The following is a 25,381-nucleotide window of genomic DNA, read 5'->3' on the forward strand; positions in this document are numbered from 1 at the left end:
TTGGTCTACTCCAGGAAGATGTGCGGAAAAAGGGTGAAGGGTGAGCCACTGAGCCCAGCCCACCGCAAGACGGCCCCCTGTGCTTGTGTGTGCCCCAACTCACAGTAACAACACCCTGGCCAGGCCTCTGCATGTTGGCTTGGTGTCATCTGCCTTGCACTGGAGTGAAACAGGGTCAGGCTGCCACCATTCACACAAATTTTAAAAAGGAAACCTTTATCAAGGGAGTATCTTTGGACTGTTTTAAAAGTCTTTGGAACCATGACTTGGAGCTGGCAGAAGAGGCCGTGGCTGTGGACTTCAGCACAACCAACAGTGCTGAAAAACACTATGATTTACATCCATTCCAAGCTGCAAGTCCATCTTTTCTCCCTGCAACAGAAAGACCATTAGCTTAAAAAAGGGAGAGGGTTCCATCATCCTTGCAGCAGCTTAGACAACCCCTTAGGGTCCGCCTGGGCTCTCAGACCCAGTACCTCCTTCCAGGGATGTGCCCACACCCGGGTCCTTTTGTTAAATTACATCTGGCCTAAAGCTGGCCATTCTTTGAATTCCTACCTAGTGAACTGCAACCTAACGAAGCATGTAAACAAACTCAACCTAGTGAGTCTATTCTTGTAACAAGTAGCTGAGTCTGTCATAAGCTGCCAGTGGATCAGACCACACCCACATGACGCAGAGGCCCAGCCGTAGCCAATCAGGCTGTTTCCGTGCCTCACTTTCGTGTTCTGTCTTTAAGTGCTGCCTGCCCATGCCGCTGGGTAGAGCTCGCTGAGCCTCTCCTGGTTCTGAGTGCAGTTCATGAACTGTTCTTTGTTCAAATAAACTCTAAAGTTTTTCTTTTTTTCAGACAGAGTCTCACTCTGTCACCCCAGGCTGGAGTGCAGTGGCATAATCACAGCTCATGGCAACTTCCGCCTCCCAGGTTTAAGTGATTCTCCTGCCTCAGCCTCCCACGTAGCTGGGATTACAGACATGCACCACCATGCCCGCGAGGCTAATTTTTTTTTTTTTTTTTTAGTAGAGATGGGATTTCACCATGTTGGCTGGGCTGGTCTCAAACTCCTGACCTAAAGCAATCTAACCGCCTTGACCTCCCAAAGTGCTGGGATTACAGGCGTGAGCCACTGCGTCCAGCCTCAAGTTTTCAACACTCTTGACCATTGTGTCTCACCAGGACCAAGCAAGAGCCTCCTCACCAGCCTCTGGCTTCCAGGCTATTCTCTACACAGTCATATCACACCCTGCTCTGCTCAGGCTCCACAGAGGCCCTCCTACCCACACATCCTCCCGATGCATCACTGGCCCAGTTGCTCCATCTGGGACACCAGCATCTCTCTGCCTTGGCCGTACGTGCCCTGGGGCCTCTGTACTCATTGTTCTGGCGACTGCCTCTTACAGCCCCACTAGCCTTCCTGGGCCCCTCCCAACCTCCCACCTCCTCCAGGCTGTGTTCTCCAGAGTTCTGCAGCATTTACCAGCACCTGGCACACAATCTTCTCACTGGCTGGTCTCTTCCCATCACAGTTAAACTCATAAAGGCCATACTGCCATCTCCTATGTGCCTAAAAACCTGGCAATTTTCAAACTTTTACAACTGTGGAATTCTTTCCCCAAAGAGGCCTCCCAGCAGTCTAATGAACAGAGGGCTGGTTGCTGTTGAGGATGACGAGGGCTTACAGGGCCCCTTGAGCAGACCCAGGAAACACTGGGGGCCCCAGGGGCTCTGGCAGAAGTGGTGTCCTGATGCAGATGCCACAGCACTCACAGGCCAGCAGGAGCAGCCCCTACCCTGTTCCACACCTGGTCACCATGTGCTTTCTGGGAGATGTGAAAGGGTTCTTCCACCTTCCGCTGGGTAGCAGGAAATGAGTCTAATGAGTCTACGCTCCACAGCTAACTACCATAAAGCAGTTTATTTTTCTTAAAAAGGAAGGTACATGGTCACAGTCCAAAATGTTTTATACAGCTCTCAACCTGGAAAATGCAATTGATGAAAAAGGCACTGTTTCTAGAACAAATGGGAAAAGAATAAATATGTCACCATTTACCTTGCACAGCTTTGAGTAACACCGTAGGACCCTGTCACACGTTCAGGGTCAATTTTAAAAGCTTGAGAAGGAGAAGACACAGCAAGGTGATGTCCTAGACTAGCCAGGCTCCGAAGGGAAGAGCTGTCTGTCCCTCCTCACTAACCCTCCTCTCTCTGTCACACAAGTGTCCATGTCACTGTTCCTCTAGCAGATGTGGAAAGTGGGTGCTCAGTGAGGACTCAGCCCCCACCAGCCTGAGGGTCACACGACACCATGGTGGGAAGTCACAAAGGGTAACGGGCCAAGAGGGAGAGGGGGGCTCCCTGACCTTGAGGACCCCTGAGGCACTGCTGCACCTTCCACAGATTCTGCGTCCAGCGTTGCCCTCTTTGCACATGCCCCTCGTGGTGGTGGCACAAAGACCTAAAAATGATTTCTGTAAAATGGGTACCAGGAGCTCCCTGATAAAGCAGCTCATCCTAGAGAGCCTTTTGGAGTTGGTGTGACTGTCCTTCCTCATTTCTAGCTCTCAATAGTGAATGGTGGACCCGGAGGCCCCACGTGCACCTGCCAGCCAGGGTGAGGATGGGGCAGGCAGGGCGAGGGCGGGGCAGCCAGCTGGGCCTGGTGTGAGGAGCGGAGTTGCAAGTTTCCTACAGACAATCCACCGAGTGTCCCAGAGATGCCACTGAAAAACTTCCCAGCACTCTGATGTGCTGACGGTAGGGCCTGAACTGTCATCCCTCCACGGGGCTCCCTGAGGCCTCAGGCCCTCCCTTTGCAGTGCCAGGTCTGCCTTGCACATCCCAGGAGGAGACAAACAGGCAGCCTCCTGCTGCGTGAAGGCGACAGAGGGATTCATGGGGCTCCGGTCACTCTGCAGACATTTAACATGACTATTCTCCTTGCACCAGCTCCCAGGGAAATGTCAGCCCGTGTCCACCTGACGGAGGGCAGCTCACCCGCCTGCATCTATCCTCAATGCGCTTAAAATATGAAGACATGAAAGGTGGCTGGTAAGGCCAGAGCTGGAGCCTGACAAACACTCCTGCTTATGAGTCACCACGCGGGCCCTGCTGGCAACCGAGCTGGGGGTTCACAGACACTGCCTGAAAACACAACTGCCCCCGAGAGCAGCAGAGCCTCTTCGTCAGCCATGGCGGCTGGAAACGCCAAGGACAGAGCACAACTCTAGACGCGCTGCACCTCTAGAGGCGTGGGGCCTCTTCTGGGCTTAGGACCCCGCGAGGGACAGTCCTGTCCACCGAGCTCCTGGCTGGCAGCAGACGGTGACTCCGCGGCGACAGAGCCTGCGTCCACCCACGTCAGTTGGGTCTGGGAGCGGCCCCGGAGGAGCCTTCTCAGTAGGTGATCTTCCAGTGCGTGGGCTGCTCACATGCCTTCTCTTGGTCTCCGCAGAACCTGTTGTAAGTCGTCTTGGGGTCCAACCCCAGAATTTCTCTTTCCTCATGAATCCGAAAAGAAAATGTTGAGACTGAGGTGCCGATAAAAAACCTGCAAAGGACCACAGAGGTTCCAGAGTTAGGAAGAACTGAGATCACAGAGGTTCCAGAGTTAGGGAGAACTGAGATCACAGAGGTTCCAGAGTTAGGGAGAACTGAGAGGAGCAGGTGAGTGAAATGAGTTCCAGAGTTACATGGAACCGACACAGCCACCCCCCTGCTGGTACCCCTCGCTCAGGTGCCTTTGACATCTGCGCCCTGAGGGGCTCTGCCTGATGCTGCAGCCCCATCCCCACCCCACAGTCAGCAGCCACCACACTCCTGTCCCACCACATGCCCCCCTCAGGAGCTCTCCTCTCCATCACCAAATCCCAGACCAGGCACGCCGGTGCAGGTCAAATACCTCCTGGACCAGGCACGCCGGTGCAGGTCGAATACCTCCTGGGGGTCACATGGTGAACAATGAGAGATTCCTACTAATCACAACGCTGTCTAGCCAAGGCATGGGGGGTCCTTATCCTGAGGCACAAGAGAAATCACGGAGGTCAAGGACCCCTCCACACACACGCCGTATGGGCTGGTGGGGACACCCTTCTCCAGGGGTTTCTTCACACCTTGGGTCAGCGGCCTGCCCATTCCTCTGGCTCCTGCACAGTCAGTTTCTGGCTCTCCAGCAGCACTTCATGAACTTCAAGAACAAGCAAACCCCAGAGATGTTTCCAGAGCAAACGTGACGTGCCCAGCACTGTACACGGAACCACAGGGCCAGCAGGCCACACAGGCCTGTGTGCTGCTGGGTGGGGGCATTGGTGGGGAGACGCTCACCACTCCACACACAGGGGCCTGTCAGAGCAGGCCGCGCTGGCCTGGAGGCAGAGCAGCTTCAGTGAGCTGGGCCAAGTGCTTCGCGCAGCTGAGGGCAGGAGGCCGAGAGCTCAGTGTCAGGCCTCCCCACAGCAGGCTTCCTGGGCTGGGGAGACAGCACTGCCAAGCTCGCAGTCAAATCTCAAGGCCACACCTGAGAAGCAGGGGCAAGCTTGTGACTGGGCTCCCACACACCTCCGCCCTGACCTAAGAAGTCAGCGCTGCCTCCTGTCTGCTTAACAGGTAAAGGGATCCACACCCCACAGACAGCATCACCCGGAGCCTCCGTGGGTCTTACGCACAATGCCCAGAACACCACAGGAAACAGCAGATGTGTGAAGAGGCACCAGCTCAGGGCGCTCAGCATTCCTCGGGCAGGAGGGAGACAGACTAACCCACAGAGACCTACACACGTGCACAGTGCTAACCACGGGAAGACCATTCCCTCTACTTTCCTTTTTTATTGAACTCAAACTGTTTCACCCTAACCCTAACCTTGGTCTCCTATGCAGACGGGCAGACAGGTCTTTGGAGGAACAGAGGCCCAGCCCTACCTCCTACAGCAGTCCCATGAGAATGACGGCATGCAGGACCCAGACTCCCGGCCTCGGGGACACTCACGACAACCCCACGAGAATGACCACACAAGGTCCCAGGCTCCCGGCCTCAGGGACACTCACGACAACCCCACGAGAACGACCACACAAGGGCCCAGGCTCCCGGCCTCAGGGACACTCACAACCCCACAAGAACGACCGCACAAGGGCCCAGGCTCCCGGCCTTGGCGATGCTCATGATGCTCTTTAGCAACACACACAGCACCAATGACGCGCCCAACTCGAGGGCATGGGCAACTCTTAGGGCAGGGGGCAGATGGGGCAGAAACTGGGAATGACGGGAAAATGAGATACAAGAAGAGGTTCTGAGATGAGGCCAGCTATGCCAACAGCCTGCTATGGAGGAAGTCTGTGTGTGAGAATTAAAAGGGCAAGATAAACAATTAACTTCAGCCCAGGGAAACACTGAACCAGATGCTACAGGAGACTCAGACGAGGAGGTAAACAGTGTGGAAATGACCACTGTGAACACAGGTGACCATCTGCTCTGACACCGAGTACCTGGAACAAAGAACCTTTTGAAAGTCACCCGACCCGCTCTCGGCCGACAGTGAAGTGGGCAGGCTACACAGGCAACCATCTGCTCTGACACCGAGTACCTGGGACGGAAGAACCTTTGAAAGTCACCCGACCCACTCTCAGCCGATGGTGAAGGGGGCAGGCACCTGGCATGTGAGCAGATCCACTGGTCAATAATCGCAACGCCTCCGTCCTTGTAGAGCTCCAGCTCCTCCCACGTGGGTTCAAACCTCACCATCTCGGGTAGCAGCTTTTTTAGCTCTTCATATTCTGCGAAGTAGAAGGAGAGACCCTTTGAACCGGATCCTCCGGTAGGAACAGATATGTATCTCTTCAGCAGAAAGACATGCATACTTGGCTTCTGGTTAATTCGTTAGGAACTGGCTCAAAAGATGCAGACACACAATTCAGCTTTACCCTCCCAGGAATTAGTTGAAGATCATGCAGGCCTAGGTCTACCCAGAACGGAACCAGGGATCAAGACGAAAAGAAAGAAACGAAAGGCACTGAAGCTCCATACCCTTTCTGACGGCATCTGTGGCCACAAACACCTTGTCCAGCCGGTGGATCTTCATGAGGCTGCGGATCTTCCTCACAGCCCCTTCCAGGCTGGGCACATCCTCTCTGTGACCCCAGATAAAATCTTTTCTTCTCAGATGGACTCCTAGGTAGGGGCCCCCTAGCGCCGAGCCCAGCTTGACCTAGCAAAGAACCACAAGGAAATGCGGAAACTGACAGGCGAGCTCGGGGCTCATCCTGGGCACCGGGTGGAACTCGAGATGCAGAGGGACGACCATTTCCATGTGGCCTCCTCCATGGGGTGGCCTCCAGGGCTGTCTAAGGGATTCAGGTGGAATCTCGGGGGCGACTTCACTAAGAAGACAGTGAAGCAGTATTAATTACCACTGATCATTTTATCTGAGTTAAAGAAAAGTATTTAAAAAGAGAACAGCATGTGGAGACTCACGCTGCAAACTTTTGCTCCGAGAACCACCGCAGGGACGTGCCAGCTCCTGTGGATGAAGCAGCTCACAGCTGCAAACTCCCCAAGAGCCAGAATGCTCTGCTGCCCTCTTGACAGCACCACCTCCTGGCTGGAGGCCACCAATGCAAATGGTTACAGCAAATTCTAACAGAACCCTGCTCTAAGGAAGGAGAAAGCAACAGCTAATTCCACCACTTGCAACATCCTGGCTGACCACAGGTCCGGAGTCTGTCCACATGACAACTTCACTGCAGCATAACCAGCATTTGAGAAAGCCAGTGCACTCAGCAAAACTACAACCAAGGACCCCGCCAGAGTCCACCTCACTCCCCTACCACCTCCACAGAGCAGGTGCTGGTACCCACGGCTGGGAGACCTGAAGACGGATCACATCACAGGACTCTGCAGACATTCCCCAGCACCATCCCAGGGCCTGGAAGCCCCACTGGGTGGCTAGACCCAGAAGAGCAATCTCAGTCACTGCGGCCCAGCTCTCAGGAAGCCCCATCCCTAGGGGAAGGGAAGAGCACCACAGAGCACCCCGTGGGACGAAAGAATCTGAACAGCAGCCCGTGAGTTCCAGATCTTTCCAATGAAATAGTCTGCCCAAATGAGGAGGCAGAAAACCAACTGTGATAATATGACAAAACAAGGTTCTATAGACCCCCAAAAGATCACAGTAGCTCCCCAGCAATGGATCCAAACCAAGAAGAAATCTCTGAATTGCCAGATAAAGAATTCTGAAGGTTGATTATTAAGCTACTCAAGGACATACCAGACAAAGGTGAAAACCAACTTTTCACTTTCTTTGTTGGCTTTCTGTCTTGATGACCTGTCTAGTGCTGAAAAAGGTGAAAGGTGAAAAAAATACAGAACGTGGATGAAAAATGCTCCAGATAAATAAGTATCATAAAGAAAAATCAATTCCAACCTCTGGAAATGAAAGACATGCTTAAAGAAACGAAATACACTGGAAAGTTTCAATAATAGACTAGAACAGGAGAAGAAAGAGCTTCAGAGCTTAAAGACAAGGTTTTCAAATCAGCCCAATTCAACAAACACAAAGATAAAAGAATAGTAAAAAAAAAAAAAAAAAAAAAAAAGAACAAAGCCTCCAAGATATTTGGGATTATATTAAACAACCAATCGTAAGGATAATTGGTGTTCCTGAGGAAGAAGAGAAACCGAAAAGTTTGGAAAATGTATTTGAGGGAATAATTGAGGAAAACTTCCTGGTCTTGCTAGAGATCTAGACATCCAAATACAGGAAGCTCAAAGAATACCTGGGCAATTCATCACAAAAAGATCATCGCCTCGGCACACAGTCATCAGGTTATCTAAAGTCAAGACGAAGGAAAGAATCTTAAAAGCTGTGAGCCAAAAGCACCAGGTAACCTATAAAGGAAAACCTATCAGATTAACAGCAGATTTCTCAGCAGAAACCCTACAAGCTACAAGGGACTGGGGTCCTATCTTCAGCCTCCACAAACAAAATAATTATCCGCCAAGAATTTTGTATTCAGCAAAACTAAGCTTCATAAATGAAGGAGAGATCATCTTCTTCAGACAAAAAAATGCTGAGAGAATTCACCACTACCAAGCCAGTACGACAAGAAATGCTATAAGAAGTTCTAAATCTTGAAACAAAACCTCAAAATACACCAAACGAGAACCTCCTTAAAGCATGAATCTCACAAGGCCTATAAAACAACACAATTAAAAAAAAGAAAGAAAGAAAGAAAACAGGGTATTCAAGCAGCAACTAGCATGATGAATAGAATATAGTACCTCACACCTCAATACCAAAGTTGAATGTAAATGGCTTAAATGCTCCACTTAAAAGAAACAGAATGGCAGAATGGATAAAAATCCGCCTAAAAGCTGTGAGGCAAAAGTCTTCAAGAGACTCACCTAACACATAAGGACTCACATAAACTTAAGGTAAAGGGGTGGAAAAAGATATTCCATGCAAATAGACACCCAAAGTGAGCAGGGTAGCTGTTCTTATATCAGACAGAACAGACTTTAAAGCAACAACAGTTAAAAAAGATGGAGGGATATTATATAATGATAAAAGGATCCGTCCAACAGGAGAATGTCGCAATCCTAAATATACATGCAGCTAACACTGGAGCTACCAAACTTATAAAACAATTACTACTTGACCTAAAAAGTGAGATAGACAGCAACACAATAGAAGTAGGGGCTTCAATACTCCACTGACATCACTTGACAGGTCATCAAGACAGAAAGCCAACAAAGAAACAATGGACTCAAACTATATCCTGGAACAAGTGGACTAAGATATTTACAGAACATTCTACCCAACAGCTGCAAAATAGACTTCCTGTTCATCAGCACACGGAACATTATCCAAGACACTTCCTGTTCATCAGCACACGGAACGTTACCCGAGGCACTTCCTGTTCATCAGCACACGGAACATTACCCGAGGCACTTTCTGTTCATCAGCATGTGGAGCGTTATCCAAGACAGACCGTATGACTGGCCACAAAACAAGCCTCAATAAATTTAAGAAAATCAAAATTATGTCAAGTACCCTCTCAGACCACAGTGGAATAAAACTGAAAATTAAATCCAAAAGGAACCCTCAAAACTCTACAAATACATGGAAATTAAATAATCTGCTCCTGGTCTTTGGGTCAAGAATGAAATTAAGATGGAAATTTAAAAATTATTTGAACTGAACAATAACAGTGACACAACTTATCAAAACCCCTGGGACACAGCGAAAGTGGTGCCAAGAGGAAAATTCACAGCATTAAACGCTTACATCAAAAAATCTGAAAGAGCACAAACAATCTAAGGTCATACCTCAAGGAACGAGAGAAAAAAGAACAAACCAGACCCAAATCCAGCAGAAGAAAAGAACTAAGATGAGAGCAGAACTAAATGAAATGGAAACGAACAAACAAAAAAATACAAAAGTTAAATGAAACAATAAGCTGGTTCTTTGAAAAGATATACAACATTGATAGACCATTAGTGAGATTAATGAAGAGAGAAGATCCAAATAAGCTCAATTAGAAACAAAACGGGAGATATCACAGTCGATACCATAGAAACACAAATAATCATCCAAGGCTACTATGAACACTTTTATGCACACAAACTAGAAAACTAAGAGGATAAACTCCTGGAAATATACAACCCTTCTAGATATAAACCAGGAAGAAATATAAACTCTGAACAGACCAATAACAAGTAGTGAGATTGAAACAGTAATTTAAAAATTGCCAGCAGAAAAAGTTCAGGACCCAATGGATTCACAGCTGAAATCATTCAAAGAAGAATTGGTACCAATTCTACTGAAACTATTCCAAAAGACATCTTCCCTAAATCAACCGACTAATATCCCCGATGAACATAGATGCAAAAAGCCTCAAAAAAATACAAGCTAACTGAATCCAACAACATATCAAAAAGGTAACACCATGATCAAATGTTTTTCATATCTGGGATGCAGGGATGGTTTAACATATGCAAGTCAACAAATGTGACACACGACCTAAACAGCACTAAAAACAAAAATCATACGATCATTTTAATAGATGCAGAAGAAGCATTTGACAAATCCAGCATCACTTTATGATTAAAACCCTCAGCAAAGGTGGCATAGAAGGGACATCCCTCAAGGTAATAAAAGTCATCTATGATAAATCCAAAGTCAACATTATACTGAACAGGGAAAAGGTGAAAGCATTCCCCCTGAGAACTGGAACAAGACACGGACGCCCACTCTCACCAAGTCTATTCAACATAGTACTGGACGTCCTAGTCCGTGCAATCAGACAAGAGAAAGAAATAAAGGGCATCCAAATCAGTAAAGAGGAAGTCAAACTGTCACTGTTCACTGATGATATAATCGTATAGCTAGGAAACCCTAAAGACTCATCCAAAAAACTCCCAGATTTGATAAATGAATTCCGTAAAGTTTCAGGATACAAAATCAATGTACACAAGTCAGCAGCACTGCTATACACCAATAACAACCAAGCTGAGAATCAAACCAAGAACTCAACTCCTTTTACAACAGCTGCAAAAAAAAAAAAAAAAAAAAAAAAGAATGAAACAAAACAAAAAAAACAACCAAAAAACCCCACAAAGCTTGATCTCTACAAGGAAAATTACAAAACACTGCTGAAAGAAATCATAGACAACACAAACTATTGGAAACACATCCCATGCTCATGGATGGGTAGAATCAATATTGTGAAAATGACCATACTACAAAAGCAATCTATCAATGCAATTCCCATCAAAATGCCATCATCATTCTTCACAGAACTAGAAAAAACAAAATCCTAAAATTCATATGGAACCAAAACGGAGCCTACATAGCCAAAGCAAGACTAAGCAAAAAGTACAAATCTGGAGGTACACATTACTCAACTTCAAACTATCCTACAAGACTACAGTTACCAAAACAGCATGGTACTGCTATAAAAATAGGTACCTCGACCAGTGGAGCAGAATAGAGAACCCAGAAATAAAGTGAAATACTTACAGATCTTCGACAAAGCAAACAAAAACACAAAGTGGGGAAAGAACATCCTATTCAAAAATGGTGCAGGATTAATTGGCAACCTACATGTAGAAGAATGAAACTGGATCCTCGTCTCTCATCTTATACAAAAATCAACTCAAGGTGGATCAAAGACTTAAATCTAAGACATGAAATCATACAAATTCTAGAGGATAACATCCGGAAAACTCTTCTAGACATTGGCTTAGGCAAAGAGTTCCTGACCAAGAACCCAAAAGCAAAAGCAACAAAAACAAACATTAATAGTTAGGACATAATTAAACTAAAAGCTTCTGCACAGCAAAAGAAACAATCAGCAAACAGCCCCCAGAGTGGGAGAAAATACTCACAAACTTTGCATCCGACCAAGGACTAATATCCACAATCTACAAGGAACCGAAACAAATCAGCATAAAAAAAAAAAAAACAAATAATCCCATCAAAATGTAGGCTAAGGACATGAATAGACAATTCTCAAAAGAAGACACACAAATGGCCAACAAACATACGAAAAAATGCTCAACATCACTAATGATCAGGGAAATGCAAACAAAAACCACAACAGGATACTACCTTACTCCTGCAAGAAGAGCCATAATCAAAAACCAAAAAATGATGGATGTCGGCGTGGATGTGGTGAAGGGGAACACCATGACACTGCTGGTGGGAATGCAAACTAGTACAACCACTATGGAAAACAGTATGGAGATTCTTAAAGAACTAAAGGTAGATCTACCATTGATCCAGCAATCCCACTGCCGGGTATCTACCCAGAGGAAAAGAAGTCACTATATAAAAAAGACACTTGCACATGCATGTTTATAGCAGCACAATCCACAGCCGTGAAAACATGGAACCGGCCTGAATGCCCATTGGCCAGTGAGTGGATGAAGAAAATGTGGTATATCAGCCATAAAAAGGAAGGAAATGAATGCTTTGCAGCAAACTGGATGGAGCTGGAGACCATTATTCTAAATGAAGTAACTCAGGAACAGAAAACCAAATATCGCATGTTCTCACTCATAAGTGGGAACTAAGCTATGAGGATGCAAAGGCATGAGAATGACACAATGGACTTTGGGGACTCAAGGGGAAGAGTGGAGGGGGTGAGGGATAAAAGACTACGCATTGGGTACAGTGTACACTGCTCGGGTGATGGGTGCACCAAAATCTCAGAAATTACCATTTTATCCATGTAACCAAACATCACCTGTTCCCCAAAAACAATTAAAGTTTAAAAAAGAAAAAAAAAGATAAAATAAGCCAGGCACAGTGGCTCATGTCTGTAAACCCAGCACTTTGGGAGGCCGAGGCAGGTGGATTACTTGAGGTCAGGAGTTTGAGACCAGCCTGGCCAACATGAGAAAATCCTGTCTGTACTCAAACTACAAAATACAAAAATTAGCCAGGCGTTGTGGTACACACCTGTAGTCCCAGTTACTCAGGAGAGTGAGACTCTGTCTCAAAACAAAACCAAAAACAAAAAAAGTTAATTAAATAAAATTTAAAAGAATAAAAAATAAAAAACACTGAAAAGAAATACAAGTGGGATAAAATGAAAAAATCTTCTGTATTTTTTCCCGAGTAAAAACTGTCCAAGTAACTTAATTATTGCTGGAACAATTAATGCTATTCCACGTGGAAACAGCTCAAATACCCCATAAAGAACAAACAGGTAAAATGGCACTTCTATGAAAGTTTTGTTTAAAAAACACAAAAAACAGACACTGAAAATGCTGAAAAACAAAATCAAGTTGAAAAAGCAATATGTTTGTTGTAATTACACCACAGAAAAACCCAAACTTTCAGAAAACACTTAAAAATATATACATAGAATAAAAAAAGGATGACTCTAGACCAAAATAGCACGGAGGTGCTTCTGGGCGAGTCTGGGTGCACGCTGCTTTTCTCTCTCTCTCAATCAGGTCATGAGGGAGAAAGGCCGAACGTGCCTCTGACCACCTCGAGCTCCTGCTTCCGTCCTGGCCTCGCCGCGCTCTGAGAACACCTTTGAGGCTGCTGGGCCTGCCAGGACTCCGTGTTACTAGAGGGAGAGCCAGGCGGAGTGACTCCCCGAGTCTGCACCGCGACGAGGGCCCCGGGGTCCTGGTGCCTCCCAAGAGCGGGTAATTACCGTGACACATTCCAGGGAGGCATCCACGCCGACAGACGCGCCAACCCTGCTGTGACTCTGAACTGAAGGCGTGAGTTTTTGGGCATCTCAAGAGAGAATTTACCTTCTCTCCAATTAACAAAAGGGAGAGGGGCTACCTTCATCTTCGTCCAGTCCTCCTGGAAGGGGATCCTGTCCGCGTTGTCCGTGGAGTTGAGGTGTCTGCTCCTGAACTCGTCTCCCACCTCCCGCAGGTGCCTGGCAAACACCATGCTGCGACGGGTCTGTGGAAACGGCGACGGCTCGGCTGAGAACACGCCCGCCCGCCATGCCGCCCTTCCGGAGCGGGTTCTCCCATAGCTGCCGCCACCCACCCCTGCAGCTGGAACAAGACCCTCAGAGACATTCCTCATCGACAGTCGCCCGAGAAGCAGTGCCGTCCACGGTGGAGGCTCTCGGAGGGTCTCCGGCATGAAGCCAATGCAGGGCAAGCCGTCCACCCCTGCCAGCTCTGGCAGGCTCCCCCGAGGGAAGCTGTGGCACACACGGGCTCAGCTGGCCGTTGCCCCTGGCTGGCACAACTGTGTGCAGCTCCTTCCCCTCAATGTCTCCCCAACTTGACTTCTAGCTTTTGCCAAATGGGGCGGGACTGACCTGCACAAAGCCCCATGTGAGCAGGGACTGTGTCTCCTGCAGGCAGGTTCCAGCTTTACAAGCTGCTACCCTGGTGAACATGTCAGCAGGCCTGCTGTGCCCACGGGAGGGGGCAGCCGCTTCCCGCCCTCTACTCCCACTCACTCACAGAACCGGGGTGGCTATGGAAAGTCACCCCATCAACACAGAAATCAACGCCAATGGGAAAGACCCGCTGCAGAGAACAGTCCCACCTTTCAAAGCTAAAGAGAGGAGAAAGGAGGGGTCTACGTTCCAGCCACTGACGGAGTCACTGACTTGGGGGCAGACTCCAGGGCACCGCCACTGCATTCAGGGCCTGTGGCATCAGAGGGGAGAGCTGGGCGGCCCTGCGGGCTCCCGAGGACCTGGCTCTGCGACCACGTGAGACTCGGGGGCGGCGCAGTCACTGCAGGTGCCCGTATCCAGGGCTTCAATTATGACTTTAATCAGCAAGGTTCAAAAGAGCCATCAACTGTTTTAAATTTTCAAAAACTAAATAATAGGCAACATACACTAATTTAGAAAGATGCTCCCGAGGAAACACTCACATCCCAGTATTCTTTCCCTCCGTAGTGGTCATGAAGTAGGTTCTCGGCTCTGTCTAACATCACGGACCTATTTTTAAACAACATGACAATAGTTATAACAGTTAAGGATGATGACAGTCACACTCTCAGAGCACAAACTGGGAGAACCCAGGGCCGGGGAAGCAGAGACCAAGTCTTCAAGGGACACCAACCAGGGCGCGTCGGGCGGTTATGGCTGAGACACAGGCAGGTTGCCGTCTGGCCTTCACACTACAGTTCTGAGAGGGCTTTAATGCCCACTGTCAACTCAGAGAATGACATCAGAGAAAAGTATCTCCTAATTTGAGGAGTGTATTTGGGAGTGGGCAGAAGGCTTGGAATCCAGGATCCACTGATGGCTATGGCAAGCTGCAGGTGCGCCTGAAGACGGGAGGCTGTGGGAAGCTTTTCTTTGGCAAAAAGGAGAGGTTCACATAAGCTGCTTGGAAACAAATTCACTGACTCGGGCTCAAAGCTGGAGCTGCATCTGTTCCGTGGTAGAGACGCCATTCCCGGGCAGGCATTCTTGTGACAGCGTCTCATCCGAGTTACTGCAGCCCTTGTCCATTGGCAAACCTGGTCCCAGGAATACGTGCACGTGTGAAGCGGTGGCTGTGAAAGTGTGAGGTGCGTGAAATGTGTGAGGAACGTCCTGGGGTTATTTCAGAGAGCCCTCCAGCCAGCCTTTATCTCAGACTCGCAGGCAGGCACCTCCTCCTCTGCACCTTCTTGCTCCAGTTTGGGTCTGACAAGTCATCCAGGTGCCTGTGACTGTCACGCTAAATGCTACCTAATTCCACGTGGGAAGTGCCTCTCCTTTTCCAGCCATTGAACCAACCGTCTCACCACACTTCCTAGGGCTCTTGATGCAAAATAAAAACGAAACGCACAAAACGGATCATGAGAAAAGAGACCCGAATACTGGGGTGGTAAAGGTTGGAATACAAAAACCCAAAAATGTTTAAGGAAAAGACTGATGAATTTGACTACATAAAAATTTTAATTTTGGTCTGGTGCAGTGGCTCACACCTGTAATCCCAGCATTCTGGGAGGCCGAGGTGGGCGGATCACGAGGTCAGGCAGTTGAGACCAATTGTCCTCTTCTGGGTGGCATCCTAGTTTTATGCCCTCATGGTTCACACACAGACTCTTCTACACAAACCTGGAAACAACCAAAGGCCACATTTTGTTCCATCTGTACACAGACAGCTGCAAAAGAGCGAGGTGATGTCCATGTGTCATAATACCCAGGTGTGCGGCTGGGTGGGAAGAGAAGGGCAAACTGAAAACTGCGTGGACAGCGTGTGGTGATTCCACGTGTTTAAAAAGATGGCCACACATGCACAGACGGCGACGTGAAGTGACTTCTGGAGAGATGGGCATAGCTGGATTCAGTGGGTGCCTCTGGCCCTGCTTCCAATGCCGTTTAAGGCTTTTTGTGAAATGCAATACCGCACTTCGAGACGCACATTCCGCACGGGCGCGGGTAGAGGACATTCCGCACGGGTGCGGGTAGAGGACATTCCGCACGGTGCGGGTAGGCAAACTGCTCCAAAATGAACACGGTGCAGCCCCTACCCGGTGGAGGAACAAAGCCGTTCACACACTTGCTCTGCCCCGTGCTCAGGGGCCTCCCCGGCATCCCCCATCTCTATCTCCGATGCACGGGACTGTCTTTGACCTTCATGCACATGGAACATGACCACATTTATCTTTTTCTTTTTTTTTTTAAACTGGGCATTGTATCTTGATTTCTCTTTGTTGAAAACGGCAGCAGTCTGCCCATCGTCAGTTGTGGATCTGCCACACTCTATCCCGTGCATGGCTGAGGCGTGCACGGGTTTTCCTGGTCCGGGGAGGCCATGAACGTTCCTGGGCAGGGGTCTGTGGGTGCACGTCCCGCATTTGGGGTGCACCGGACTCCCAGGGTTTTACCAGATTCTCGCTCCAGGAGCAGCCTTCCAGCCCCTGTGGACCTGTCCTCCCGACGGCGGTTAGTTTCCCGAGCACAACAGCACTGGGGCACCTGCTCGCATCAACAGCAGCCGTTCTTACTCCTGAATCACATGGATCCCGTCTTGGACTCACCTCACCCCAGGCTGCCCGTCCCTCACTCATTGGGTTTCGTCTCCTGTATCCCGGAAAGTCCTTAGTTCATGAAATGTGCTGCAGGACCTTCCTCTCTGAGGCCTGTCTCCATTCTTCTAATGGACAAAAGTTCTTGATTTTGGCCGGGCGCGGTGGCTCAAGCCTGTAATCCCAGCACTTTGGGAGGCCGAGACGGGCGGATCACGAGGTCAGGAGATCGAGACCATCCTGGCTAACACGGTGAAACCCCGTCTCTACTAAAAAATACAAAAAGCTAGCCGGGCGAGGTGGCGGGCGCCTGTAGTCCCAGCTACTCGGGAGGCTGAGGTAGGAGAATGGCGTGAACCCGGGAGGCGGAGCTTGCAGTGAGCCGAGATCACGCCACTGCACTCCAGCCCGGGCGACAGAGCGAGACTCCGTCTCAAAAAAAAAAAAAAAAAAAAAAAAAAGTTCTTGATTTTAAAGTAACTGGCTTTACCAATCTTTCTTTTTTGGTGCGTGCTTTTCCCATCTTGTTGAAGAAAGCTTCCTGCCCCAAGGTGGTGAGGCTCCTCTCTTAATGGCTTTATAGCTTCACCTTCCCATTAGGGCTTTAATCTCCATTAGAGACTTTCCCTGGGTGCTGGGGGCAGACGGCCTCGCCCCCACGATCAGCCTCCTTCCCCTGCGCCCCAGCAGAGGCGTTTCTCCTCTATCAGGACCATCTGGCTGGAAGCCCCCCTCTGGGCTCAGCTCCATTCTAACCTGCAAATGTGAATCGAAAAAACTGACTGGCAAGACTGTTCCACGGCCCCACACGTAGGCAGACTGGCTTCCGAAACCCGGATATTTTCATGAAATGAACCCAGTCCCAGGACATTAAAGCTGCATCTCAACCACCAAAACAATTCAGCCTAGTTCCCTCCACAACCTGAGTTCTGCTTTTCCGCAACAGCTGGGCTGGCCGAGCAGCAGACACGCGGGCCTGTGCTGGAGCCACCTGCCTTCCCAAAGGCCCAGAGCAGCTGAGACCATGTGGTCCCGGCCCACTGGGGCCAGCGGCAGCTGTTACTGACCAGAGTGATACCGAGCCAGCTGTGATGTCCAATAGCGTCGTGACTGCCATGGCCTCTAGAGGTGCACACAGGGCACGACAGCAGACAAGGCAGCCTCAACCTCAACGTGGGCAAGCGCGAGGGGCACCCATGCTCTGCTGTGCCCAGTCTGTGGGAGACTGTGGGCGATAAGCCACCCAGGTGCCGAGGCACGAGCTGTTCCAGTATAATAAAATGTGTAAAATAACAACAGTTATATTATAGATAATAGATATTATGTATGAATATCATTAATCATTAGTTTGTAGTAATTACTCTTTATTCCAATATTATGATAATCCTCGCTCTACAATTATAACTTAGGAAAAACCACGCCATACAGAGATAGGAGATGAGGGGACATAGTGAGAAGTGACCACAAGACAAGAATGTGAGCTTTCTGTTATGCCCGGGCAGGGCCACCAGAGGGCTCCTTCGTCTAGCGGTAACGCCAGCATCTGGGAAGACGCCCGTTGCCAAGTGGACCATGGTCTAGCGGTAGCGTCAGTGTCAAGGAAAACACCCGCTACTCAGCAGACAGGGAAAAGGAATCTCCCTTTCCCCGGAGGAGTTTAGAGAAGACTCTACTCCTCTACCTCTTGTGGAGGGACTGACTGATGTCAGGCACACCCGCAGTTATCCGGAGGCCTGTCTCCCTGTGATGCTGTGCTTCAGCGGTCATGCTCCTCGTCCGCCTTCATGTTCCATCCTGTACACCTGGCTCTGCCTTTTAGGTAACAGTAGCAAATTAGTGAAAGTACTAAAAGTCTCTGATACGCGGAAATAATGGCGTAAGCTGTCTCCTCTCTCTCCTCTCTTTCTCTCTGCCTCGGCTGCCAGGCAGGGAAGGGCCCCCTATCCAGTGGACACGTGACCCACGTGACTTTACCTATCAATGGAGATGGCTCACATTCCTTACCCTGCCCCTTTTGCCTTGTATCCAATAATTATGAGCACAGCCTGGCATTTGGGGCCACTACTGGTCTCCGCGTCTTGGTGGTAGTGGTCCCCCGGGCCTAGCTGCTTTTCCTTTTATCTCTGTCTTGTGTCTTTATTCCTACAATCTCTCGTCTCCGCACACGGGGAGAAAAACCCATCAACCCTGTGGGCCTGGACCCTACAGGAGATGCTCACAGCGCCTGCTGGGGGACTCAGAAGAAGATCCAAGGGAGGTGACGGAGAGGGTCCCAGTCTGCAGCAAGTTCTAAGAACGTGGTCATCAACAGTTCCCTCCAGAGTTTATGACATCATCAGTACCGACTTGTCTGCAACCCCAGCCGCCTGGGTGGACCCTCGCGGCCCGGCTCACCAGGCCGGCGGCCACTTGCAGCAGACGCATGGCCAAAGGTGGCTGCACGATCCTCTCCAGACCCGTGAGGCAGCAAACAGATCAAAAGGTGGGTGTTGGGTGCGGGGAGGGGGCAGGTATTGGTAAAAGTTGCCCAAGTGGTACAAATGGAGAACAGTCTCATGGTAAGCCCCCGCCGCCCCCAGCCCAGCCCAGCCCCTCCCCGCACACTCAGCTGGGCTGAGCCCTCACCTCTGTGCCCCTCGCCCTCTGTCCACGTCACCCACTGCACTGTTTTGCGGAGACACATGCAACCACTTCCCTAACCAACACCCCCAGGGCCCCCAGGGTCCGCTGTCTGTGAGGTGGGTGGGCCAGGGATGCGGGAGTGGAGACGGAGAGCCCCTAGCCCAGCATGCACGGAGCAGACGCCGTGGCCTCCAGGCTGCTCCTGAGGGGAGCAGGGCACTCACCGGGCTGATGTGTTTCTCAGAAGCAGGGGTGCCACGATGGAGGCTGAGCCCTGGACAGACAGACAGGAGACGTTCAGACCCCTGGTCTCCTCATAACCCCAAAACCATCCTCTGGAAGACAAAACCCACGGCGGCTCTGTCAGTTTATTTTGCTTTCACGAGAAAAACAAATCGAGTCTAGACACGCACACACCGTGGCTCACTCTTGATGAAATGCGGCTGCTTTAGGAAAACTTACTGATCACGACTGCGGATCGTGACATTCTCGTAAAATTGTAAAAGAAGCCCACAAGCGTCTCTCAGGCTGATGAACCACTGAGGCCTTCCCCGTGACAGGGGCTGCCGGGAGGCAGAGGGAGCAGGACAGAGGCAGCCCTGTGCACCTTCAGGGCCAGCCTGGCTGTGACCGTCACCCAAGTCACCCGCGCCCTTCCCAAGAGCTCACTTGCCGTGCTTTAGAGCAGCTGCCCTGGCACTGGACACGCGGAGGCTGGGAACTGACAGCTTTTCCACAGTAGGCCTGGCAGTGTCAGAGCCTTTAATGGCAATCAACACTTGGGACTGACAAGACCCCCATTCCTGTGGCAACATCCAAATGCAGGAAAAGACACAGGGAAAAAGGCACAGGGTCTCAGCCGGGTGTTTGCCACGGCCCATTCTCGAGGCCTCAGCACAAAGGGGACCCGCCTGTCAAGGACGAGAACGGTGTGGGCAGCCACAAGCGCTACCACCACGAGGGGCACTGAAGCACTGTCAGGATGCGGGGGGAGGGGAACGCCCAGAACCTGGCATCAGCACCCAGCGTGGGCACTGAGGGCGCTGTGTGTGTGTGTGGTGGGGGCGCTGTGGCGTGGGGGAGAGGCTGCAGCAAGGGGAGGAGGTGGAGGGCACTGCTGCCGGGGGTGGGGAGGGGAGTGGCTGAGGGGGACGCCTGTGGCAGGGGGAGGGGGGTGTGCATGTGGGGGGGCGGGGCGTGCATGTGGCAGGGGGAGGCGGCTGGGGCTGAGGGTACTGTGAGGGTGTGGGGCGAGGAGTGCCTGGGGGAGGCGCCTGCCGCAGGGTGCGGGGGGGGGGGGGGGGCGGGGGGGGGGGGGGGGGCGGCGCGGGGGGGGGGCGCGGGCGGGGGGGGGGGGGGGGGCGCCTGCGGCAGGGGGAGGAGGCGGGGAGCAGCCGCAGCAGGCACCTGTAGTACTCGTGCTTGTCCTGGGAGTACAGGAGCTGATCGATACATGGCCGCTCATCCACCTTCTCTTCCCAGGTCCCTTCTTTCCATCCCTCTGCATAACTTTGTAGGACGTAAACCTGGTCAATAAAGGGCCCACCAGACTCTGAAAAACACCAAGAGAAGCCGGGCAGCATGACAGCAATTGGAAGCTCACTTATGGGCACGCAACAGCCACCAGCAGGTGACTCTTACTACTGTACACCACCCTATTCCCAAAGAGACTGCAGGAGGCTCACAAAGGCCAAGACAGGTCAGAGCACAGGCCATGATGGCACAGGGACGACAGCGTGCGATAGCAGCCAGTGGGGAGGAGCTGGTCCCCGATTCCCCAGCCCCACCCCTGCCTGGCTGCAGCAGGCCCCATCCTCACAGGGGCCCATGTGAGCCCGTCCAGCCTTCACGCCCCTGGTCCAGCCCCGGGGGCTCGCTCTCTGGCCCTCTGTGAGGCCACTGTCCCCTACCCCCTTGGTTTCCCACAATGCTCCTCACCACCTGGGCCACCATCTACTGCACTGGTGTCCTGCCTCCCCCAGGGACAGGAGCTCAGGCGAGCAGGAATCGTGCCTCTTACCCATGGCCCAACCCACACGGAGAAGGTGACACTGCGTCGCCCAAGAGGTCAGCAATCAAGATCTGCTCAAGGGGGCAGGAACACAGCGGAGAAAGAGCACCGCACAGGTGAAGTTCTGGGGAAGGAGCACTGCAGGAAAGGAGCAGTGTGCAGGTGAAGTCCTGGGGCAGGAACATAGCGGGGAGGGAGCACCGTGCAGGCGAAGTCCTGGGGCAGGAACATAGCGGGGAGGGAGCACCGTGCAGGTGAAGTCCTGGGGCAGGAACACAGCGGGGAGGGAGCACCGTGCTGGGGAAGTTCTGGGGCAGGAACAAAGCAGGGAAGTAGCACCGTGCAGGTGAAGTTCTGGTGTCCTTTTTGCTCACTCATGACTGGGGGATAAGAGCTGCGTGGCCTACAGGCCCGAGGCCGGAGCTGCGGGGGCTCCTTCTATGCTAGTGGGAGGTGGTGAAGATCCCGCACGATGGGTGCTATGTTAGCCACATCAGGAGCTAGTTCCTTCCCCACCTTACAGGCAAGGAAACAGCTCAGCAAAGCCCCAGGCTGGTAGACGGCAGGGAAGCGTGAGGCCAGCATATCCGCCTCAGAAGCTCATCACACGGGGTCTGTCTTCCCAGACCTTTCCAAGCACTTGGATGCCCAAGGCCCAGACCTGCCCGCTTCCCTGTCAGGAAACCCACTGGTCCCAAAGGGAGGTAAGGATAACGTCTCCGAGTTCCTGTAACCTAATGTTCAGACCAAGGGCTGGCTGCTAGTTACACCAACTACCCAACCACAGCTTTCATCTTCCAGGACTCATGAGCAAATTGTAAAGTCAACTCAGGATGCACTCTAGGAATGCTTTTTACAAGCGGCAGACTTTGTGACTTGGTATCAACCAGGATGTCAGAGGTTACTCCCTGTTGTTGCATGCCCCTAGCACTCACAAGACTGACCCTGCCAGAGAAAACATTTCAAAGTGACAAGATCTAGGGTGCAACGAGCACCATCCTTGAAAAATGACAGCACAGGAGCCACACTCCTTGGCAGGGAGCAAAGGTCTCTAAGCCCCGAGAGTGGCTGTCCAGTAAGAACTCAACAGTTGCTGGAAAGCAGGAGCCTGACTCAAAACTAACTCATTCATCTTCACGGCTTCTCAAATGCAGCAGCAAAGCATCACTTACTTTTAAATTTATGTCTTCCAAATGACACAACACAAAAAGCTCTGAATACCTTCATTCTAAGAAGAGCTTTAATTCCTCTCCTAAAATTAAATGAAAAAATTAAGCAACACAAAGTTAAACAAGACAGACCTTTATCCCTGGTGCTGCACAGAGACACCACGAAGCATACTCCGCACGCAGCACGTCATCCTTAGCGTAAAACAGCCTTTCGCACAGGGAGCTGAGTCCTGTCAGTCCAACACCCGCGGTGGCCGCTTTCTTAGGGTGTTAGGGCGGCTCTTAACTGCATTCACCTACTCGTCAGGCCACCGTGGGTTCCAGAAGTGAGGGGGCACAAAGCTCATCCACTTCAGGTCTATTTCCCGAGAAACATTTTGGGAAGCTCACTGCAGCATGGGAAAGGGACTGCGCTCCTGAGTGGAGGAGGTGCTGCCACAGGCCTCAGGCAGCAGCGCTGGGCACTGGAGGATGCTGGTGAGTCTGGATGAAGTCGCAAGCCCAACCTGATGTCTACCTTAGAAATGATTGCCCGGCCCCAGTTAAAAAACCACAGCCTCCCAGCGTGCCGCTCGGCCTCACCTGCGATGAACTGCTCATACTCGATGACGGGGATGTTTTTATTGAGACTCGGAAGATCAAAAAACTCAGACCAGGGAATCCGGACCTGGTGGATGTCAGGACTCTGCCAGTGATAGAGGCGGCCCCACGGAGGCAGGACGAGCACCCACTCCTCCGTCTTCAGCAGAGTCTTCAGGAGAGAGGCAATTCGGATATAGACATCCCTGCGCAGGTTGAAGCCTTCCGGGGGGTTGACGTCATACAGAAGATACCTGAGCAGGCAGAATGAGGACCACAGGTCTCGAATGCTGGGGTTTCTGCACGGAAAACCTGACTACTCAGAAGTCTCAGCGTATGGCCCAACTCTAGGCGCTTAAGATGGTCCCCACTTTGTGAAGGCAGTGAGTGGCCTGTTTCTCTATGACCAGTTACTCACGGAGCCCGTAAGCAGAAGCTGCAGACATGCTAACGTCCTTTTAACAACTAGCAATAGTTCAACACTAAGGCTAGAGGAATCCCAGTGACTAGAACCCAAGCATCAGTACCCACATGGTTCTCAAACTGTTTGGTCTAAAGACCCCTTTACACTGGAAACAATGATTGATGGCTGGTTATGTGCAGTATGTCTATTGATATGTCCTATATTAGACATTAAAGCTACAAGTATTTAATTCAGATAAAAATCATAAACCATTACATGTTAACAAAAATCACATATTTAAACAAAAAATAAGCGTACTTTAAAAAATGAATTAGTGAGAAGGACTGTGACGATGTTCTGTTTATTTATTTATTTATTTTGAGACGGAGTCTTGCTCTGTCTCCCAGGCTGGAGTGCAGTGGCCTGATCTCGGCTCACTGCAAGCTCTGCCTCCCGGGTTCAGGCCATTCTCCTGCCTCAGCCTCCCGAGTAGCTGGGACTACAGGTGCCCGCCACCACGCCCAGCTAATTTTTTTGCTTTTTAGTAGAGATCGGGTTTCACCATATTAGCCAGGATGGTCTCGATCTCCTGACCTCGTGATCCACCCGCCTCGGCCTCCCAAACTGCTGGGATTACAGGTGTGAGCCACCGCGCCCGGCCAACGATGTTCTTAATTTTTGCAAATCTCTTTTGGGTCTGGTGACAGCGGGATTCCCATACCCGTTTCTGCATTCAATCTGTTGTGACATCACAGATCAAGGGGTTTCTAGGAAAACTCCGCGGTGCACTCATGAGAGAAGTGAAAAAGGCGTAGAATACCCTGGTACTACTATAAAACGGCTACAAAAGCTCAGAGATCCCAGACACACTTTAAGATCATTGCCCTAGCGGAAGGACACAAAGCACCCCAAAGCACAGACAGGTCCCCAACGGCTACAGAAACCCTGGCACTCTCCTTCCCCTGCTCTGCGCTGGTTTTCCACAGACTCCCACCGTCGCGGGTGAAACTGCGTGCAGCGCCCAGGCCTGCGAACGCCACAAGGGGCCGCGCACCTCTGCGTCCAGGCCCCTCTCGGGGTCCGCTTGGAGAACTCACAGCCACAGGGCGGCCGCGAAGCTCGTCTTGGCCCTAAGAATTCACTGCGGAGCGCCCGCCGGGCACTGACTCCCAGCTTCGCACACCCAGGCCTGGACCCGCGACACTCAGGGGCCTCCTGAGCCCTCCCAGGCTCAGCCCGAGCAACCCGGTGCCCTTCCTGGGCTCCCGAGGCTGCGCCCCTGGCCTCGCGGACAACCCCGCCTGCAGACCCGGGCCGTAGTGACGGAGCTCCGACTACAGTCAACCCACCGGCCCGATCCTGCCCCCGGCCCCTGCCCCATCCCATCCCCTAGGCCCCGGCCCCGGCACCTGCCCCTGCCCCTACTCCGTCCCCATCCCATCCTTCCTGGTCCCTGCCCCCGCCCCATCCCCATCCCATCCCTCAGGCCCCCGCTCCTGCCCCCATTCCATCCCATCCCTTCAGGTCCAGCCCGTGCCCCGCCCCCATCCCATCCCAACACCCTGGCCCCTGCCCCGCCCCCATCCCATCCCTCCTGGCCCCTGCCCCCTACCCCATACCATCACCCTGGCCCCTTACTCCGCCACATTCCGTGCCCCAGAACCCTGACCCCATCCCATTCCCCTGGACACTGCCCCCTGACCCCGCTCCATCCCATCCCCCTGGCCCCTGCCCCAAGACTCCGCTCCATTCCATCCCCCTGGCCCCGGACCACCCTCCATCCCGTGTGCCTGCCCCCTGACCCCATCCCTTCTCCCTGGCCCCTGACCCCGCCCTATCCCATCGCATCCCAGACCCACCCCGCCCTCATCCCATCCTCTGACCCTGCCTGACCCTGGAACCCCAGCATTGGCACCGTGGACGCGCGTTTACCGTCTGCGGGACGCCGCCCCCGACAGAATGTCGGCCGCCGACTGGCCGGGCCAGAACTCCTGCCCTGAGGCACAAGCCGGCGGCCAGGACGCTGCCCCCAGCAGCAGGAAGACGAAGCTGAGTGCCGCCATGGCCCCCGCCGGCCACGCACTTCCGGCGGCCGCGCCCCGCCCCGGAAGCAAGCCCCGCCCCCGTGAAACGCGTTCCC

The 25,381-nt window shown here is 51.7% G+C and overlaps 1 protein-coding gene and 2 long non-coding RNA genes across 6 annotated transcripts; 1 reads left to right on the forward strand and 2 right to left on the reverse strand.

Annotated features, from left to right (window-relative positions):
* Nucleotides 1–1,891: 1,891 nt before the first annotated feature.
* On the reverse strand, nt 1,892–25,341 carry POFUT2 (protein O-fucosyltransferase 2). Of its 2 annotated transcripts, none has more exons than XM_003895369.2 (9): nt 25,174–25,341; nt 22,842–23,092; nt 20,487–20,631; nt 19,304–19,414; nt 14,364–14,430; nt 13,299–13,424; nt 6,017–6,197; nt 5,643–5,766; nt 1,892–3,548 (listed from the first exon to the last, which is right to left on the reverse strand). In XM_003895369.2, the coding sequence occupies exons 1-9, from the start codon at nt 25,302–25,304 to the stop codon at nt 3,395–3,397; spliced, it is 1,290 nt and encodes a 429-aa protein (XP_003895418.1). In that variant the 5' UTR covers nt 25,305–25,341; the 3' UTR covers nt 1,892–3,394. The 2 variants fall into 2 exon arrangements, with proteins under 2 accessions (XP_003895418.1, XP_009200366.1); XM_009202102.2 differs by lacking the exon at nt 1,892–3,548 and adding an exon at nt 3,558–5,478 and having other exon boundaries at nt 5,577–5,766.
* LOC108584858 lies at nt 17,805–18,788 on the reverse strand. Its single transcript, XR_001900399.3, has 2 exons — nt 18,677–18,788; nt 17,805–18,269 (listed from the first exon to the last, which is right to left on the reverse strand). It is a non-coding gene; the product is annotated as an uncharacterized LOC108584858 (long non-coding RNA).
* Nucleotides 18,528–22,619, forward strand: LOC103882539. Of its 3 annotated transcripts, none has more exons than XR_644407.4 (4): nt 18,528–18,939; nt 20,562–20,709; nt 21,062–21,252; nt 21,614–22,619. It is a non-coding gene; the product is annotated as an uncharacterized LOC103882539 (long non-coding RNA). The 3 variants fall into 3 exon arrangements; XR_644406.4 differs by having other exon boundaries at nt 21,062–21,206; XR_004183401.1 differs by lacking the exon at nt 18,528–18,939 and adding an exon at nt 19,988–20,008.
* Nucleotides 25,342–25,381: the final 40 nt, after the last annotated feature.

Source organism: Papio anubis, chromosome 4, assembly GCF_008728515.1.
Source record: "Papio anubis isolate 15944 chromosome 4, Panubis1.0, whole genome shotgun sequence".
NCBI classification, from domain to species: domain Eukaryota; kingdom Metazoa; phylum Chordata; class Mammalia; order Primates; family Cercopithecidae; genus Papio; species Papio anubis.

Excerpts from the sequence above, each read along its gene's own strand:
- POFUT2 (XM_003895369.2), bottom strand. The coding sequence starts at position 25,304 with ATGGCGGCACTCAGCTTCGTCTTCCTGCTGCTGGGGGCAGCGTCCTGG. Across the intron at positions 23,093-25,173 it reads GGGGCGGCGTCCCGCAGACG|GTATCTTCTGTATGACGTCA; the intron begins GTAAACGCGCGT and ends CTGCCTGCTCAG. Across the intron at positions 13,425-14,363 it reads GAGGGAAAGAATACTGGGAT|ACCCGTCGCAGCATGGTGTT; the intron begins GTGAGTGTTTCC and ends CCGTTTCCACAG.